Source organism: Myxine glutinosa, unplaced genomic scaffold, assembly GCF_964187855.1.
Source record: "Myxine glutinosa unplaced genomic scaffold, kmMyxGlut1.1 SCAFFOLD_568, whole genome shotgun sequence".
NCBI lineage: Eukaryota > Metazoa > Chordata > Myxini > Myxiniformes > Myxinidae > Myxine > Myxine glutinosa.
This window is the reverse complement of record NW_027616665.1, coordinates 46335-64721: the sequence shown is the minus strand read 5'-3', so window position 1 is coordinate 64721 and position 18387 is coordinate 46335. Positions and strand designations below refer to the sequence as shown.

The 18387-nt window shown below is 42.2% G+C and overlaps 1 protein-coding gene across 1 annotated transcript in view; it reads right to left on the bottom strand.

Moving 5' to 3' along the window:
• Positions 1–920: 920 nt before the first annotated feature.
• Positions 921–18387, bottom strand: part of LOC144889013 (chloride intracellular channel protein 4-like) — a gene marked incomplete at its 5' end in the record, with an annotated part of 54839 nt that continues 37372 nt past the window's right edge. Inside the window, 2 exons of the mRNA XM_078768821.1 lie at positions 921–1108; positions 1959–2065. Coding sequence (XP_078624947.1) covers positions 921–1108; positions 1959–2065 — 295 coding nt within the window. The remainder of the gene's footprint in view (positions 1109–1958; positions 2066–18387) is intronic.

The window sequence follows — 18387 nt, the reverse complement described above, 5'->3', positions numbered from 1 at the left end:
AACAAGTTTCATCAAATTTCATCAATATTTGTGTCTTTCAGAGCGTAGACGTCAAATTGTTTACAGACGACAGACAGACAGACAGACAGACGGACGACGGACACTGGGTGTCGACAAAAACTCAGCTGGACATAGTCCAGTTGAGTTTTTTAAAAGTACAACTACAAAACCACACCACCACAACCACCACCCTGAAAAATTTGGTTGGTATGCGGCAAATGTCAATTATATTGTCTCACCGACAGCACAAATACGTTTAATTACAGCTAGAACAGCGCTCGGTAGAACACATAGCTCGGATCTGGATCTGGACCTGAACAAAAATCGAATCGGCTTGTTCTGGACACCTACCCAACTCATTGACCTAGTTTTGTCACAACTCGTCAATAACTTTATGGTATATCGTGCTATTTATCGTTTTACACTCAATGGTGTCGATTAATTTACAAAATTAAAAACATCTCTTATGCAGAGCAGGTTTGGATCTTCATGAAAATCAAATCGATTCCTCTCTGTCACACATCCTGTTCGTCCGAATCGTCCATAACTTTTTGAGATATTGTGCTACATATTATTATTGGCCCGAACTCAAAATGGTGAAGAATCACTTGTAAATTCTAGTATCCAGATCTGGATCTTCACCAAAATCTAATGAATTTGTCCTCACATACCAAACCTTTCGACCAAATTTCGTACGAATCCGTCCACAACTCTTTGAGATATCCTGCTCACAGACAGACAGGGGTGAAAACATAACCTCCGTCCATCCACCTTAGGTGGTGGAGGTAATAACAATATGGTCATAATGATACAATTTTATACTGAAATTCAATCAAAAATCAAGTTGATATTAAACCCTAAGATTTGAGTGAGTGAAATCCTCATTAATCTACTTCCTATACAAGTACATACACCACACTTCAAACAGGCAAACGTGTTCTCACCCTGATAACATTCAGTTTGGGTAGGAGAGTGCAGTCTGCCAGTGTGAGATGGTTTCCATCTAGAAACGAACGTTTTGATGGACCTTCACCAGGTTCTCCGGGCAGTGGACTCGTCAGGTACAAATCAAGGATCTCCAAGGTATGCATGAGTGCCCGCTGCTGTGCTATAGCCATAGAACCGGAAAGAAAACACAAAACCAAAATGGACAATGTGAAAATGAATGTTTGACTGAAATTATCATCTCTGAAAAAATTCTCTGAAAACAGATGTGTTTCTGGGTCACTGGTCATCATCAGTGTAGAGTTTATTTACCAGAAATTGAGCTACTAACCTGTCCCTCTTAAGATTATATCTATAGATGACACATTCAATGTTGAGAGCATTGACTCTGTGCCACACCAACACTTGACTCCAAACATCATGACCAGTGGGACATCTGCCACCCGTCCATCCTGTTTGCGCATCAATTATATAGTTAAGCGGCTTTCTGAATTTCAAGCGGGAAAGCAGATATTAAAGATAAAGTGCACTTTTGGCTTAGTTGCTGTCAGTTAAAGACACAGAGACATCCATTGCACATAATCTACATAAAAGTGGCTTTTGCTTGAATTATTCAATAAATAAATCAATTAATTGAAGAATGCGTGAGCAGTACTCGTACTCTTTAAAAACTGTGTGTACAATCCAAGTCCCACTCTCCCTCCCCCCAAACTCCTTTCTCCCGGCTGAGGTACGCACAACTCGCACAGTCCCAGGTCCACCACTCTCCCAGCCGAGGGAGCGAAGCTCGACTGGCCAATTTGTATTTACGGATATTTTCATTTATGGAGTTTTGTGATTTTTTCTCCTGGAATTGTGTTTTGGAGTTACATCAGTATGTGAAATTTATACTTTCTAGCCCATCTAGAAGGCACTAAACATTTATATCAGTGAGTGGGTGGTTATGTCATGGAGCTTTATCTATAAGATACACATCTATAAATGGATTGAGGTGTTTGCTGGAATGTTTGTACCAGCATTGCTCGCCAGGCTGGTGTTCCGAATGTATGCCGAAAATATTGAGAAGATGTCACGACCTGCAGAGTTTGATCCTGGGTACTGCACCGCCAGCTTGGGATACCTTGAAGGAAAACAGGGTTGTGAAAGGCAGAGACATGTGCAGTTAATTTGAGTGTTTTTGAAAATGCAAAATAAAAACGAAAGGTAATTTTTTTTATAGCAGGGCTGTTTGGGGGGGTGGGGGGGGGGAAATATAGATATGATAAATAAATAAACTAAAACAATTAAAATATAATAGATATTTAAAATAGGAGAGAACAGAAAGGAGAAATGTGAAGGGGAGAGAGAGAGAGAGAGAGAGAGAGAGAGAGAGAGAGAGAGAGAGAGAGAGAGAGGAGGAAAGATATATATAAAATAAAAGTGGAAAAACAGAGTGGGGAAAAAGATTTTTCACGACAGCGGATCTAACTTTCCACCATCAACTTTTCCATCCTCACCAAAGAATCATGCACTTAAATCTATCTGGAAATGGGAGAATGCCATCAAACAGGGGACGAAGGCACTCCAGTGGTAGAGTGGCGACAATATTCAATATCTACCCGACATAATCAAGGATACCCATCACATCAACCTGGACTTATTCAATATCTTCCCCACATAATCAAGGATACCCATCACGTAAACCTGGACTTATTCAATATCTACCCGACATAATCAAGGATACCCATCACGTAAACCTGGACTTATTCAATATCTTCCCAACATAATCAAGGATACCCATCACATCAACCTGGACTTATTCAATCTCTTCCCAACATAATAAAGGATACCCATCACATAAACCTGGACTTACTCAATCTCTTCCCCACATAATCAAGGATACCCATCACGTAAACCTGGACCTATTCAATATATACCCGACATAATCAAGGATACCCATCACATAAACCTGGACTTACTCAATCTCTTCCCCACATAATCAAGGATACCCATCACGCACCCAGGATCTTATTCAATCTCTTCCCAACATCATCAAGGATACCCATCATGTAAACCTGGACTTATTCAATATCTACCCGACATAATCAAGGATACCCATCACGTAAACCTGGACTTATTCAATATCTACCCGACATAATCAAGGATACCCATCACATAAACCTGGACTTACTCAATCTCTTCCCCACATAATCAAGGATACCCATCACGCACCCAGGATCTTATTCAATCTCTTCCCAACATCATCAAGGATACCCATCACGCACACAGGATCTTATTCAATCTCTTCCCAACATCATCAAGGATACTCATCACGTAAACCTGGACTTATTCAATCTCTACCCTACATAATCAAGGATACCCATCATGCACCCAGGATCTTATTCAATCTCTACCCTACATAATCAAGGATACTCATCACGTACCCAGGATCTTATTCAATCTCTACCCTACATAATCAAGGATACTCATCACGTACCCAGGATCTTATTCAATCTCTACCCTACATCATCAAGGATACCCATCACGCACACAGGATCTTATTCAATCTCTTCCCAACATCATCAAGGATACTCATCACGTAAACCTGGACTTATTCAATCTCTACCCTACATAATCAAGGATACCCATCATGCACCCAGGATCTTATTCAATCTCTACCCTACATAATCAAGGATACTCATCACGTACCCAGGATCTTATTCAATCTCTACCCTACATAATCAAGGATACCCATCACGCACCCAGGCTCTGATTCAATCCTCTACCCTACATAATGAAGGATACCCATCACGTAAACCTGGACTTATTCAATCTCTACCCTACATAATCAAGGATACCCATCATGCACCCAGGATCTTATTCAATCTCTACCCTACATAATCAAGGATACTCATCACGTACCCAGGATCTTATTCAATCTCTACCCTACATAATGAAGGATACCCATCACGTACCCAGGATCTTATTCAATCTCTACCCTACATAATCAAGGATACCCATCATGCACCCAGGATCTTATTCAATCGCTTCCCTACATCATGAAGGATACCCATCACGTCCCCAGGATCTTATTCAATCTTTACCCTACATAATCAAGGATACCCATCACGCACCCAGGATCTTATTCAATCTCTACCTTACATAATGAAGGATACACATCACGTACCCAGGATCTTATTCAATCTCTTCCCTACATAATCAAGGATACCCATCATGCACCCAGGATCTTATTCAATCTCTACCCTACATAATGAAGGATACCCATCATGTACCCAGGATCTTATTCAATCTCTACCCTACATAATGAAGGATACCCATCACGTACCCAGGATCTTATTCAATCTCTACCCTACATAATCAAGGATACCCATCATGCACCCAGGATCTTATTCAATCGCTTCCCTACATCATGAAGGATACCCATCACGTCCTCAGGATCTTATTCAATCTTTACCCTACATAATCAAGGATACCCATCACGCACCCAGGATCTTATTCAATCTCTACCCTACATAATGAAGGATACACATCACGTACCCAGGATCTTATTCAATCTCTTCCCTACATAATGAAGGATACCCATCATGCACCCAGGATCTTATTCAATCTCTACCCTACATAATGAAGGATACCCATCATGTACCCAGGATCTTATTCAATCTCTCCCCTACATAATGAAGGATACCATCACGTACCCAGGATCTTATTCAATCTCTGCCCTACATAATCAAGGACACCCATCACGTAAACCTGGACCTATACAATCCTTACCCTACATAATCAAGGATACCCATCACGCACCCAGGATCTTATTCAATATCTTCCCAACATAATCAAGGATACCCATCACATCAACCTGGACTTATTCAATCTCTTCCCAACATAATAAAGGATACCCATCACATAAACCTGGACTTACTCAATCTCTTCCCCACATAATCAAGGATACCCATCACGTAAACCTGGACTTATTCAATATATACCCGACATAATCAAGGATACCCATCACATAAACCTGGACTTACTCAATCTCTTCCCCACATAATCAAGGATACCCATCACGCACCCAGGATCTTATTCAATCTCTTCCCAACATCATCAAGGATACCCATCATGTAAACCTGGACTTATTCAATATCTACCCGACATCATCAAGGATACCCATCACGTAAACCTGGACTTATTCAATATCTACCCGACATAATCAAGGATACCCATCACATAAACCTGGACTTACTCAATCTCTTCCCCACATAATCAAGGATACCCATCACGCACCCAGGATCTTATTCAATCTCTTCCCAACATCATCAAGGATACCCATCACGCACCCAGGATCTTATTCAATCTCTTCCCAACATCATCAAGGATACTCATCACGCACCCAGGCTCTGATTCAATCCTCTACCCTACATAATGAAGGATACCCATCACGTAAACCTGGACTTATTCAATCTCTACCCTACATAATCAAGGATACCCATCACGCACCCAGGATCTTATTCAATCTCTACCCTACATAATCAAGGATACTCATCACGTACCCAGGATCTTATTCAATCTCTACCCTACATAATGAAGGATACCCATCACGTACCCAGGATCTTATTCAATCTCTACCCTACATAATCAAGGATACCCATCATGCACCCAGGATCTTATTCAATCGCTTCCCTACATCATGAAGGATACCCATCACGTCCCCAGGATCTTATTCAATCTTTACCCTACATAATCAAGGATACCCATCACGCACCCAGGATCTTATTCAATCTCTACCTTACATAATGAAGGATACACATCACGTACCCAGGATCTTATTCAATCTCTTCCCTACATAATCAAGGATACCCATCATGCACCCAGGATCTTATTCAATCTCTACCCTACATAATGAAGGATACCCATCATGTACCCAGGATCTTATTCAATCTCTACCCTACATAATGAAGGATACCCATCACGTACCCAGGATCTTATTCAATCTCTACCCTACATAATCAAGGATACCCATCATGCACCCAGGATCTTATTCAATCTCTACCCTACATAATGAAGGATACCCATCATGTACCCAGGATCTTATTCAATCTCTACCCTACATAATGAAGGATACCCATCACATACCCAGGATCTTATTCAATCTCTACCCTACATAATCAAGGATACCCATCATGCACCCAGGATCTTATTCAATCGCTTCCCTACATCATGAAGGATACCCATCACGTCCTCAGGATCTTATTCAATCTTTACCCTACATAATCAAGGATACCCATCACGCACCCAGGATCTTATTCAATCTCTACCCTACATAATGAAGGATACACATCACGTACCCAGGATCTTATTCAATCTCTTCCCTACATAATGAAGGATACCCATCATGCACCCAGGATCTTATTCAATCTCTACCCTACAGAATGAAGGATACCCATCATGTACCCAGGATCTTATTCAATCTCTCCCCTACATAATGAAGGATACCCATCACGTACCCAGGATCTTATTCAATCTCTGCCCTACATAATCAAGGATACCCATCATGCACCCAGGATCTAATTCAATCGCTTCCATACATCATGAAGGATACCCATCACGTACCCAGGATCTTATTCAATCTCTACCCTACATAATGAAGGACACCCATCACGTAAACCTGGACCTATACAATCCTTACCCTACATAATCAAGGATACCCATCATGCACCCAGGATCTTATTCAATATCTTCCCAACATAATCAAGGATACCCATCACATCAACCTGGACTTATTCAATCTCTTCCCAACATAATAAAGGATACCCATCACATAAACCTGGACTTACTCAATCTCTTCCCCACATAATCAAGGATACCCATCACGTAAACCTGGACTTATTCAATATATACCCGACATAATCAAGGATACCCATCACATAAACCTGGACTTACTCAATCTCTTCCCCACATAATCAAGGATACCCATCACGCACCCAGGATCTTATTCAATCTCTTCCCAACATCATCAAGGATACCCATCATGTAAACCTGGACTTATTCAATATCTACCCGACATAATCAAGGATACCCATCACGTAAACCTGGACTTATTCAATATCTACCCGACATAATCAAGGATACCCATCACATAAACCTGGACTTACTCAATCTCTTCCCCACATAATCAAGGATACCCATCACGCACCCAGGATCTTATTCAATCTCTTCCCAACATCATCAAGGATACCCATCACGCACCCAGGATCTTATTCAATCTCTTCCCAACATCATCAAGGATACTCATCACGCACCCAGGCTCTGATTCAATCCTCTACCCTACATAATGAAGGATACCCATCACGTAAACCTGGACTTATTCAATCTCTACCCTACATAATCAAGGATACCCATCACGCACCCAGGATCTTATTCAATCTCTACCCTACATAATCAAGGATACTCATCACGTACCCAGGATCTTATTCAATCTCTACCCTACATAATGAAGGATACCCATCACGTACCCAGGATCTTATTCAATCTCTACCCTACATAATCAAGGATACCCATCATGCACCCAGGATCTTATTCAATCGCTTCCCTACATCATGAAGGATACCCATCACGTCCCCAGGATCTTATTCAATCTTTACCCTACATAATCAAGGATACCCATCACGCACCCAGGATCTTATTCAATCTCTACCTTACATAATGAAGGATACACATCACGTACCCAGGATCTTATTCAATCTCTTCCCTACATAATCAAGGATACCCATCATGCACCCAGGATCTTATTCAATCTCTACCCTACATAATGAAGGATACCCATCATGTACCCAGGATCTTATTCAATCTCTACCCTACATAATGAAGGATACCCATCATGTACCCAGGATCTTATTCAATCTCTACCCTACATAATCAAGGATACCCATCATGCACCCAGGATCTTATTCAATCGCTTCCCTACATCATGAAGGATACCCATCACGTCCTCAGGATCTTATTCAATCTTTACCCTACATAATCAAGGATACCCATCACGCACCCAGGATCTTATTCAATCTCTACCCTACATAATGAAGGATACACATCACGTACCCAGGATCTTATTCAATCTCTTCCCTACATAATGAAGGATACCCATCATGCACCCAGGATCTTATTCAATCTCTACCCTACATAATGAAGGATACCCATCATGTACCCAGGATCTTATTCAATCTCTCCCCTACATAATGAAGGATACCATCACGTACCCAGGATCTTATTCAATCTCTGCCCTACATAATCAAGGACACCCATCACGTAAACCTGGACCTATACAATCCTTACCCTACATAATCAAGGATACCCATCACGCACCCAGGATCTTATTCAATATCTTCCCAACATAATCAAGGATACCCATCACATCAACCTGGACTTATTCAATCTCTTCCCAACATAATAAAGGATACCCATCACATAAACCTGGACTTACTCAATCTCTTCCCCACATAATCAAGGATACCCATCACGTAAACCTGGACTTATTCAATATATACCCGACATAATCAAGGATACCCATCACATAAACCTGGACTTACTCAATCTCTTCCCCACATAATCAAGGATACCCATCACGCACCCAGGATCTTATTCAATCTCTTCCCAACATCATCAAGGATACCCATCATGTAAACCTGGACTTATTCAATATCTACCCGACATCATCAAGGATACCCATCACGTAAACCTGGACTTATTCAATATCTACCCGACATAATCAAGGATACCCATCACATAAACCTGGACTTACTCAATCTCTTCCCCACATAATCAAGGATACCCATCACGCACCCAGGATCTTATTCAATCTCTTCCCAACATCATCAAGGATACCCATCACGCACCCAGGATCTTATTCAATCTCTTCCCAACATCATCAAGGATACTCATCACGCACCCAGGCTCTGATTCAATCCTCTACCCTACATAATGAAGGATACCCATCACGTAAACCTGGACTTATTCAATCTCTACCCTACATAATCAAGGATACCCATCACGCACCCAGGATCTTATTCAATCTCTACCCTACATAATCAAGGATACTCATCACGTACCCAGGATCTTATTCAATCTCTACCCTACATAATGAAGGATACCCATCACGTACCCAGGATCTTATTCAATCTCTACCCTACATAATCAAGGATACCCATCATGCACCCAGGATCTTATTCAATCGCTTCCCTACATCATGAAGGATACCCATCACGTCCCCAGGATCTTATTCAATCTTTACCCTACATAATCAAGGATACCCATCACGCACCCAGGATCTTATTCAATCTCTACCTTACATAATGAAGGATACACATCACGTACCCAGGATCTTATTCAATCTCTTCCCTACATAATCAAGGATACCCATCATGCACCCAGGATCTTATTCAATCTCTACCCTACATAATGAAGGATACCCATCATGTACCCAGGATCTTATTCAATCTCTACCCTACATAATGAAGGATACCCATCACGTACCCAGGATCTTATTCAATCTCTACCCTACATAATCAAGGATACCCATCATGCACCCAGGATCTTATTCAATCTCTACCCTACATAATGAAGGATACCCATCATGTACCCAGGATCTTATTCAATCTCTACCCTACATAATGAAGGATACCCATCACATACCCAGGATCTTATTCAATCTCTACCCTACATAATCAAGGATACCCATCATGCACCCAGGATCTTATTCAATCGCTTCCCTACATCATGAAGGATACCCATCACGTCCTCAGGATCTTATTCAATCTTTACCCTACATAATCAAGGATACCCATCACGCACCCAGGATCTTATTCAATCTCTACCCTACATAATGAAGGATACACATCACGTACCCAGGATCTTATTCAATCTCTTCCCTACATAATGAAGGATACCCATCATGCACCCAGGATCTTATTCAATCTCTACCCTACAGAATGAAGGATACCCATCATGTACCCAGGATCTTATTCAATCTCTCCCCTACATAATGAAGGATACCCATCACGTACCCAGGATCTTATTCAATCTCTGCCCTACATAATCAAGGATACCCATCATGCACCCAGGATCTAATTCAATCGCTTCCATACATCATGAAGGATACCCATCACGTACCCAGGATCTTATTCAATCTCTACCCTACATAATGAAGGACACCCATCACGTAAACCTGGACCTATACAATCCTTACCCTACATAATCAAGGATACCCATCATGCACCCAGGATCTTATTCAATATCTTCCCAACATAATCAAGGATACCCATCACATCAACCTGGACTTATTCAATCTCTTCCCAACATAATAAAGGATACCCATCACATAAACCTGGACTTACTCAATCTCTTCCCCACATAATCAAGGATACCCATCACGTAAACCTGGACTTATTCAATATATACCCGACATAATCAAGGATACCCATCACATAAACCTGGACTTACTCAATCTCTTCCCCACATAATCAAGGATACCCATCACGCACCCAGGATCTTATTCAATCTCTTCCCAACATCATCAAGGATACCCATCATGTAAACCTGGACTTATTCAATATCTACCCGACATAATCAAGGATACCCATCACGTAAACCTGGACTTATTCAATATCTACCCGACATAATCAAGGATACCCATCACATAAACCTGGACTTACTCAATCTCTTCCCCACATAATCAAGGATACCCATCACGCACCCAGGATCTTATTCAATCTCTTCCCAACATCATCAAGGATACCCATCACGCACCCAGGATCTTATTCAATCTCTTCCCAACATCATCAAGGATACTCATCACGCACCCAGGCTCTGATTCAATCCTCTACCCTACATAATGAAGGATACCCATCACGTAAACCTGGACTTATTCAATCTCTACCCTACATAATCAAGGATACCCATCACGCACCCAGGATCTTATTCAATCTCTACCCTACATAATCAAGGATACTCATCACGTACCCAGGATCTTATTCAATCTCTACCCTACATAATGAAGGATACCCATCACGTACCCAGGATCTTATTCAATCTCTACCCTACATAATCAAGGATACCCATCATGCACCCAGGATCTTATTCAATCGCTTCCCTACATCATGAAGGATACCCATCACGTCCCCAGGATCTTATTCAATCTTTACCCTACATAATCAAGGATACCCATCACGCACCCAGGATCTTATTCAATCTCTACCTTACATAATGAAGGATACACATCACGTACCCAGGATCTTATTCAATCTCTTCCCTACATAATCAAGGATACCCATCATGCACCCAGGATCTTATTCAATCTCTACCCTACATAATGAAGGATACCCATCATGTACCCAGGATCTTATTCAATCTCTACCCTACATAATGAAGGATACCCATCACGTGTCAAGTAGTAGATTTGTTATTGCCTAAAGTTCAGTTATAGACGTTGGTTGCTAATGTGTTATGATTTAAATGTTGTTTAAAAATGCTATTTTCATAAAGTTAATAAAGGGTTTTTGCTTCGTTTTAGTTTTGGATGAGGAAAGGCTCGCTGAGGTCATGCTGGACAAATTGTATACGTGTGCTTTTTCGAGGCTAGATAACATAAACCTGTTGTTTTTACCATATATATTTTGTATTAATCACAGCGACGCCTGACTCTGTATAAACATGCTTTGAATTACTCATGTGAACCCATATATTTGCTCTGGGCTTATCTGGCCAAGCATGCACTCTTTGTGAGTTACATTTCTGTTTTCTCGGAGCCCAGAGAAACATTTGGTCCGAATGATAAGGAAGGGCTGACTCCCCCGAATAACAGAGCGGATGACGGTGGGGGCTTGGCCCACCGCGGAGGAACCTCTCCCAGTTTTGTTTGTTCCCTCGGAGATTTCCTGATAAAACGTGTCCCTATATAAATGGACTGGGAATCAATGTGTTTTCAGGAAGGCTTGACTTGGCATGAGACTGGCTCTTGCTGTAGATGTCTTGGCTTCTTCCGGATCTGTATAAGTTGGTTTTAATTAAAAAGCTGCGTCATTTTTCAGGCTATTTGTGGACTTCTTTTCCAAACGAAGAGCTGATTCTTCACAGATGGTACCAGGAGTGGGGTCAGCACCGGACGACGGGAAACGGAGCCCGAGGGACAGGAGGAAGGCTGCCTGAGGCGCGCCGGCACGCGGATTTGATTAAAGGTGGGAGTTGTTTTATATCAGAGGGCTATTATTCCAAATTCGTACCTTCCTCCCTCAAGCGGGTTCAGTCTCCTTGTCTTCCGCGCTGCCTGCACTCGAACAGAGATTGTAAGTAAAGGCTCATTTTAGGCCTCAGAATGACGTAGCTTTGTTAAAGCCAGGATAAACAAGTAAGGACTTAACAGTAAGCTTAAAGTTACAGTTAGCACCAGGAGGGGAAAATGAGGTCGGACAGCCATATAGGCTGAAGCCAGGTGGCCAAGATTTTTCCAGGAAGGAACAGCCCAGAGACAAGATGGGGTATGCCATTGCATGCCAGGGAACGAAGGGCTGTGGCTAACTTAGATAGAAGGCCATAGGAACATAGAGGGCCATAGGAACATGGCCAGTAAAAGGATTTGCGCAGGATATCGGTGAAGATAACGTTCGGTACAAGCAGCCCGGAGCAATAAGATGGGAAGCAAGCTAATGAAAGAAAGGGAACCCCTTAAGGGAACCCCGGCATCTTTCATGTTTAAGAGGCATCATTTTGCCGCGGTAAGACCATTAAAGGACTGGGCTGGGTTAACTAAAGATTTAAATAATCCCTGGCCAGAGGACAAGTAAGTAAGCAGTTAAACAAGTAAAACAGCGAGTGATGCCGCTGGACCAGATGCCAGACCAAGACCCCCCAACCCCCCCAAGACCTGAGCTCAGTCCCGGGGCTCTAGGCAACACCCCCCAACCCCCCAAGACCTGAGCTCAGTCCCGGGGCTCTAGGCAACACCCCAACACCCCGCCCTGCCTTCCTTTTTTTTCACCTCAAACCACCCCCGTCCAACCCGTCCCAAAAATCCTTTTCCTTGAATGAGAGACGTAACATGAATGAGCAAAGATTGTTTGGGAGTGGCTGGAGAAAGGCATGATTTGAGTCGATCTGAGTTTCGCGCGAAGTCTGGGAGACTTCTATGAGTATATGAATGAGGAATGAATGTATATTGGGATGTTAATTGACGTGTGTATCTGGCCAATGTATCTGTCTGTATGACATATGCAAAGCAGAGGGTTTCGGTGTGAAGCTTTGTAAGTGGTCTGCTCGACATGGGGGAAATTCAGGCCGGGAATGTCCATTTTAGCGTCTATCCGAGAGAACAGGCGAGGTCCTGAACTGAGTCCGGATTTTCATCTGTTTGGGAGTTGTTTGGGAAGCGAATTGATATAAATCGGGTCAGGAAAGCACTCGGAGTGCCCTTGTCGATCTACTGTTGATATGAAGCGGTTTCTTGGAGATGGTTGCAGGATGGGCTGTTTTTTTCGCTAAATTCAGAATTCGAATCAATATGTGTGTTTTACTTGAATTGAAGAGTTCATTCAATGGCAGATATTGTGGATTGTATGTGTGGGATGTATCGCTGAGGCAGCTCACCTTTGGAATTGGTGTCATATAGTGCATTTTGGGTCAGAGAGGTTAAGCGTCGGAGATCCTGTTTTTTGCGATGTTTACGAGCTAGGGATGAGTTCTGACAGCTCAATGTTCTGACAGCTCACTACATGTCAGGTCGCAGATTTGTTATGACAGCTTTTCGCACTTTGTTATGACAGCCGACTGCATGTCCCAACGTGAGGTAAACCCCGCCGTGAACGCGAATAGAGCGGCGTGCAGGGAGTGTTGGGATTCGTGTGGAGGCACGAGGGTGCGCGCCAAGACGGGGGGCGGCGTGGCGTCGTCGCGTTGAGATGGTTGTGCCAGGTCGATCGGCGATCTCTGAATTTAAATCGGATCTTTGTCATGTGTGTTGTGAAATTAACGTCTATCCGAGAATCCTGGCGATGTTCCTTTAATTAAAGTGTGGTACAAACCTGTGTTTCCGCCGTGCGGCTCCGTGGAAGTTTGGGTAGAGGGATATTGTGCGTTCGGGCAGGAGCCGAGCGAGCCGCGAGTCACGGGTGTGCTGTATGAGATTTGCTCAGAGTGCCGGCGATAACTCGCCCACTCTCAGAGGAGGATGTGTGCCCAAATGCATTGTGGGTCATTTCGACTTTGCTGGATGTCGGACGTTCATGTCAGACGAGCCATGTCGGAATAGTGGCCGGCTGCGACATATATGCCAGGCAATGTCACAGGACGAATACGTTATAAGATGGATTTTTATTTAAGATGGATTTATAAGATGGATAGATGGATGGATTTATTTAAGATGGCTAAAATAAACGATTTCAAGACAGAGTAATTAATTTCCGGAGCCAAGTTCCAACAGGAAGTCTTGTTCATACAGTAAGGTACAGTGCGGAGTGGCGGCTGGAAGATGCATCGATGCATTTGTGTTGATCGATGCGGACACAGATTTAGTATGCTGGTAAGGTTAAGTTATTAAAATTGGAAATTCAATAATTTGAGCAGAAATGTCACGTTTCAACAGAACGCTGATCCGAGGAAGGAGGACGGTTGAGGTTTCAACTGTCGGTATGTGGTGTGGCTTGTGCCAAGGTGTGGGCGCGAGGAGGTGTGTTGATGAAGCGTTGTGCGAACGAGGAGGGATGTGCGAAAGGTGCACTAGGTAGCAAGGGTGCTGCATTGTGAAGCACGCCTCGTACGGAAGTTCCTGGACGGATTGTGACGGTTGTTGGATTCGTAGGAGCTAGCATTTTGCGATGTAGAGCCTCAATAAGGGTCATTTGTCTGTCTGGATGTGGTTCTTGCAGGGAATGACGCCGGACTTGTATTATTTGCGGAAAAATAAAGTGCTGGTTACCCCAATTCGAAGTTTGACCTTTTAAAGTTTAGTTGACCTTTGTTCGAGATATGCAAGGGAAAGGTCAGAGGTAATTCACTAACCTTGGAAGAACGACAGGCGGAGTCAGTCTACAGGGTGTTGCTTTAACGACAGGATATATAGGACTTAAATCTGGAGAATATCGGGACATTATATTGTGGGTAAAACCAAAATCATGTACATAATTAGTGGACAGAGAATATCGAGTTTTTTGTTGTTGTGGAAGCGTCAGGTACAGTACGCTTGGAATTTAATTTAACCGGGCCGAGTACAGTAACGTGTTCGATCGAGCTGTGGGGATTTGAGATGGATTTGAGTCACGTTAAATGGAGGACATTTGGGAGGATGAAGAGATGCAAGTAACGTGGATTAAATTGTGGTATCACGAGTTGGGTGCCAGAGATATTGTGGTTATTATAACTCACTGATTATAGGGGGCGCCGGGCGCACCGAGTACAGATCGGGTTGCATGATGGAGCACGCATGCATGGATTTTGGCTTTGCGAGGCTCCGGATAGAAATTGGCATTTCGATGCTGTGGATTATATTGTGCCTGCCCGGAAAGGTGATGTCCTGTGCTGGGGCTGGCGACATGCCTCTGTTATTTGTCTGTCTGTCGGTCTGATTGTAAGTCTTTGGTACTGGGAGGGCTAATTGAGTGCTTAGGCGTCATTGTTCCATGGAGGCAGGAGCTGTGAGTCACAAAATGTAAACGGGAACTTTGTGTAACTTTGCACCGGATCCACAAACAGAGAGATGGACAGGACAACAATGGAGTTTATATGGACGGGTTTGGGGCAGGTTCAATCTGACGATTACAGAGTGCTTTGTTCTGTTCACGAAACATGTAAAATTCATGGAGTTGAAGTGGTTTGCAAGAAGGTAGCAGAGTCAGTACTGGGATGCAACCTCGTCCAGGGGTTTTGGTCCAGCCTGCAAGGAGTCCAGGGGCTTGTTTCAGGGCTGGGTCGCCAAAAACGGGATGCTGTGCCCATCTGGATGTAAAATTATCCATCAAGGACGGGGAATGATGTGCAGTGTGATTGATTGGAGGTAATAAGGATTTGTGTTGATTTCCTGATTTGAGTTCATCTGGAAACAAAGACAGATGGGATTAATGTGTATATCAGGAACAATTTGGAAAAGAAATATGGATATATGACATTACTAAAATATAACCAAGCAATTGAGAGTTCTTGGGTTAATGGGATATAAATAAATGCATCTACAAATTGACGGTTTAAAAAAAAAAAAAATTTAGTTCTGGATGATACTTAAACGATGAACAATGTTGGCAATATACAAAGAATGTGACTTGTTTTTTGGGGGGAAAACATGTGGTTTAAAATTGGTTGGCTAAGTTTTAAAGATGGAGATGTTTCGCAGAACTCTTATGATTATTTATATGAGTGGTGGACTATTCCATGGCGAAGCATTTTCCAGTTTATTGAAAGTTGGATTTTGTAAAATAATGGTTTAATATAACCACAGTAGAAAATAATATACAGATTTGGGACATTTTGTAAACTTTCAAATAATGAGAAGATTCAAAAAAATTCATTTTATTTATTTCATGGAAAATATTTGGGTTGCAAGTGGAGAAGCATGGTATGGTATAAAAATAAAGAGGGAGTATCCAGGAAAAGGATGTTCAAGTGAACTTTGTGCTGTGAAAAGAACGTCGAGTTAATGGAAGTGTTTTGTTCGATTAATTTTGTTCAATTTGTGTTCAAATGACCATCGATGTTGGGGGCAAAGTTATGGGTGGATTTGGTGAGTGGTTGTGGGCAAACGAAGATTAATTTAGATTTATCATAGTTAAGGTCGAGGAAGTTGATTTGAAGCCAGAATTTCATTTGGATGCCAGAAAGGAGAAAGGAGATGCTGAAAGCCAGAAAGGAGATGCTGTTGTCTACTCTGAATGACAGGTGGTGGTATCCAGGGCGCTGAGGAGTTTTGTTCACGCTGTAAAGTTTGTTTATTTATTTGTTTATTTAGTTTGTTTATTGTAGAGAAGAGTGCTTTTGGGATTCCGGAGCCAGAGTGGATAATTTGAGAGTAGTAGGTGGTCCTTGTGGGCTTGGGAGTGAACTGATTTGGGTTTAATAGGCACAAGCTGGTCTAAACAGGGTGAGGAGGATGGTGTGATTGATGATGTCAAAGGAGGCGTTGAGGTGAGGAGGATGAAAATGTTGAGGTTGCCGGCATCAGAGGAGAGAAAAGGTCGCTGGTGATTTTGAGGAGAGCAGTTTCAGTACTGTGGCTGGAGCAGAATCCGGATTGGGATGTTTCATATAGGTTATTGGCAGAGTGGTGATGTTTGAGTTGAGTGGCCACAGCACGTTCCAAAACTTTTGACAGAAAGGGTAGATTGGAGATGGGTCTGAAGTTATTTAGGGTGTCAGGGTTTAGTCCAGGGTTTTTCCAGAATGGGGGTGAAGTTTCACGAGTTTTTGGGGAAATCGGTATGTGAAGCTGGATTAAGTTGGAACTGCTTGATGAGCCATGGAGATGGATTGGGTTTTGTTGTTGGTTGTCTGGGAGTTCGGTTGTTGCATTGCCAAAGGTTTCTGTGTGGTGGACACACTGGTTGGCTGTTGTCTTGTGTGACGTGGGTGGAGATGTATGTGGCTGTGTGTGGCTGCCTGGAGGGGAAGGCGGCTACAGTGGTTGATATTGGTTGTGGGTTGTCCGGGGTGCTTCGATTTGCATAGGGGGTGAAGATTGGGATATTACATTATTTTAAGTAAGTATTGGTATGAGTAATTACATAAGTAATTATGAGTTATTATGAGTAATTAGTGGTATGAGTATTAGTTATGAGTAAGTGATTATTTTAGTAAAGTTACATGTTTCGCTGTGTTGTGGATCTGGGGATAAGCTAGTTTGATGGGTACCCTGGGGTCTTCAGCGTGTCTATGTGTTTGGCTATCTGTTACACCGGACTCTTGAATGGGTTTTCATGAGACGAATTTCAGACATAACAGTGAGAATCTATTTTGAGCGAATCACAGTGGGTGAGGAAAACATTGTGTGTGACCAGACACCAGAACTGACCAGAATTGAAATTGGAAGTAGACCAGGTTATTTCTATTATTTGTTTATTCGTGAAAATAAATAAATAATAGGGGGAGGTTAATGGAGGTTAATGGTGGTTTGTTTGTGTTAATGGAGGTTAATGGTGGTTTGTTTGTGTTAATGGAGGTTAATGGTGGTTTGTTTGTGTTAATTCTAGTTGAAACTCTCGCTGAAGTAATTTTCGTTTATTTTTATTTTTTGATTCGATTTGAGAGTTGAGATGATTGATTTTTTATTAATTTTATAATTTTATTTTTATTGATGTTGGAAACAGGTAATGGGATGCTGAGAGAAGGATTGAATTTAATTTGAATTGGACTGGATTAAATGGGATTGAATTTAAAAATTGAATATTGGATAAAATTGGATCCACTTGAAAAAAAGTGGATTAG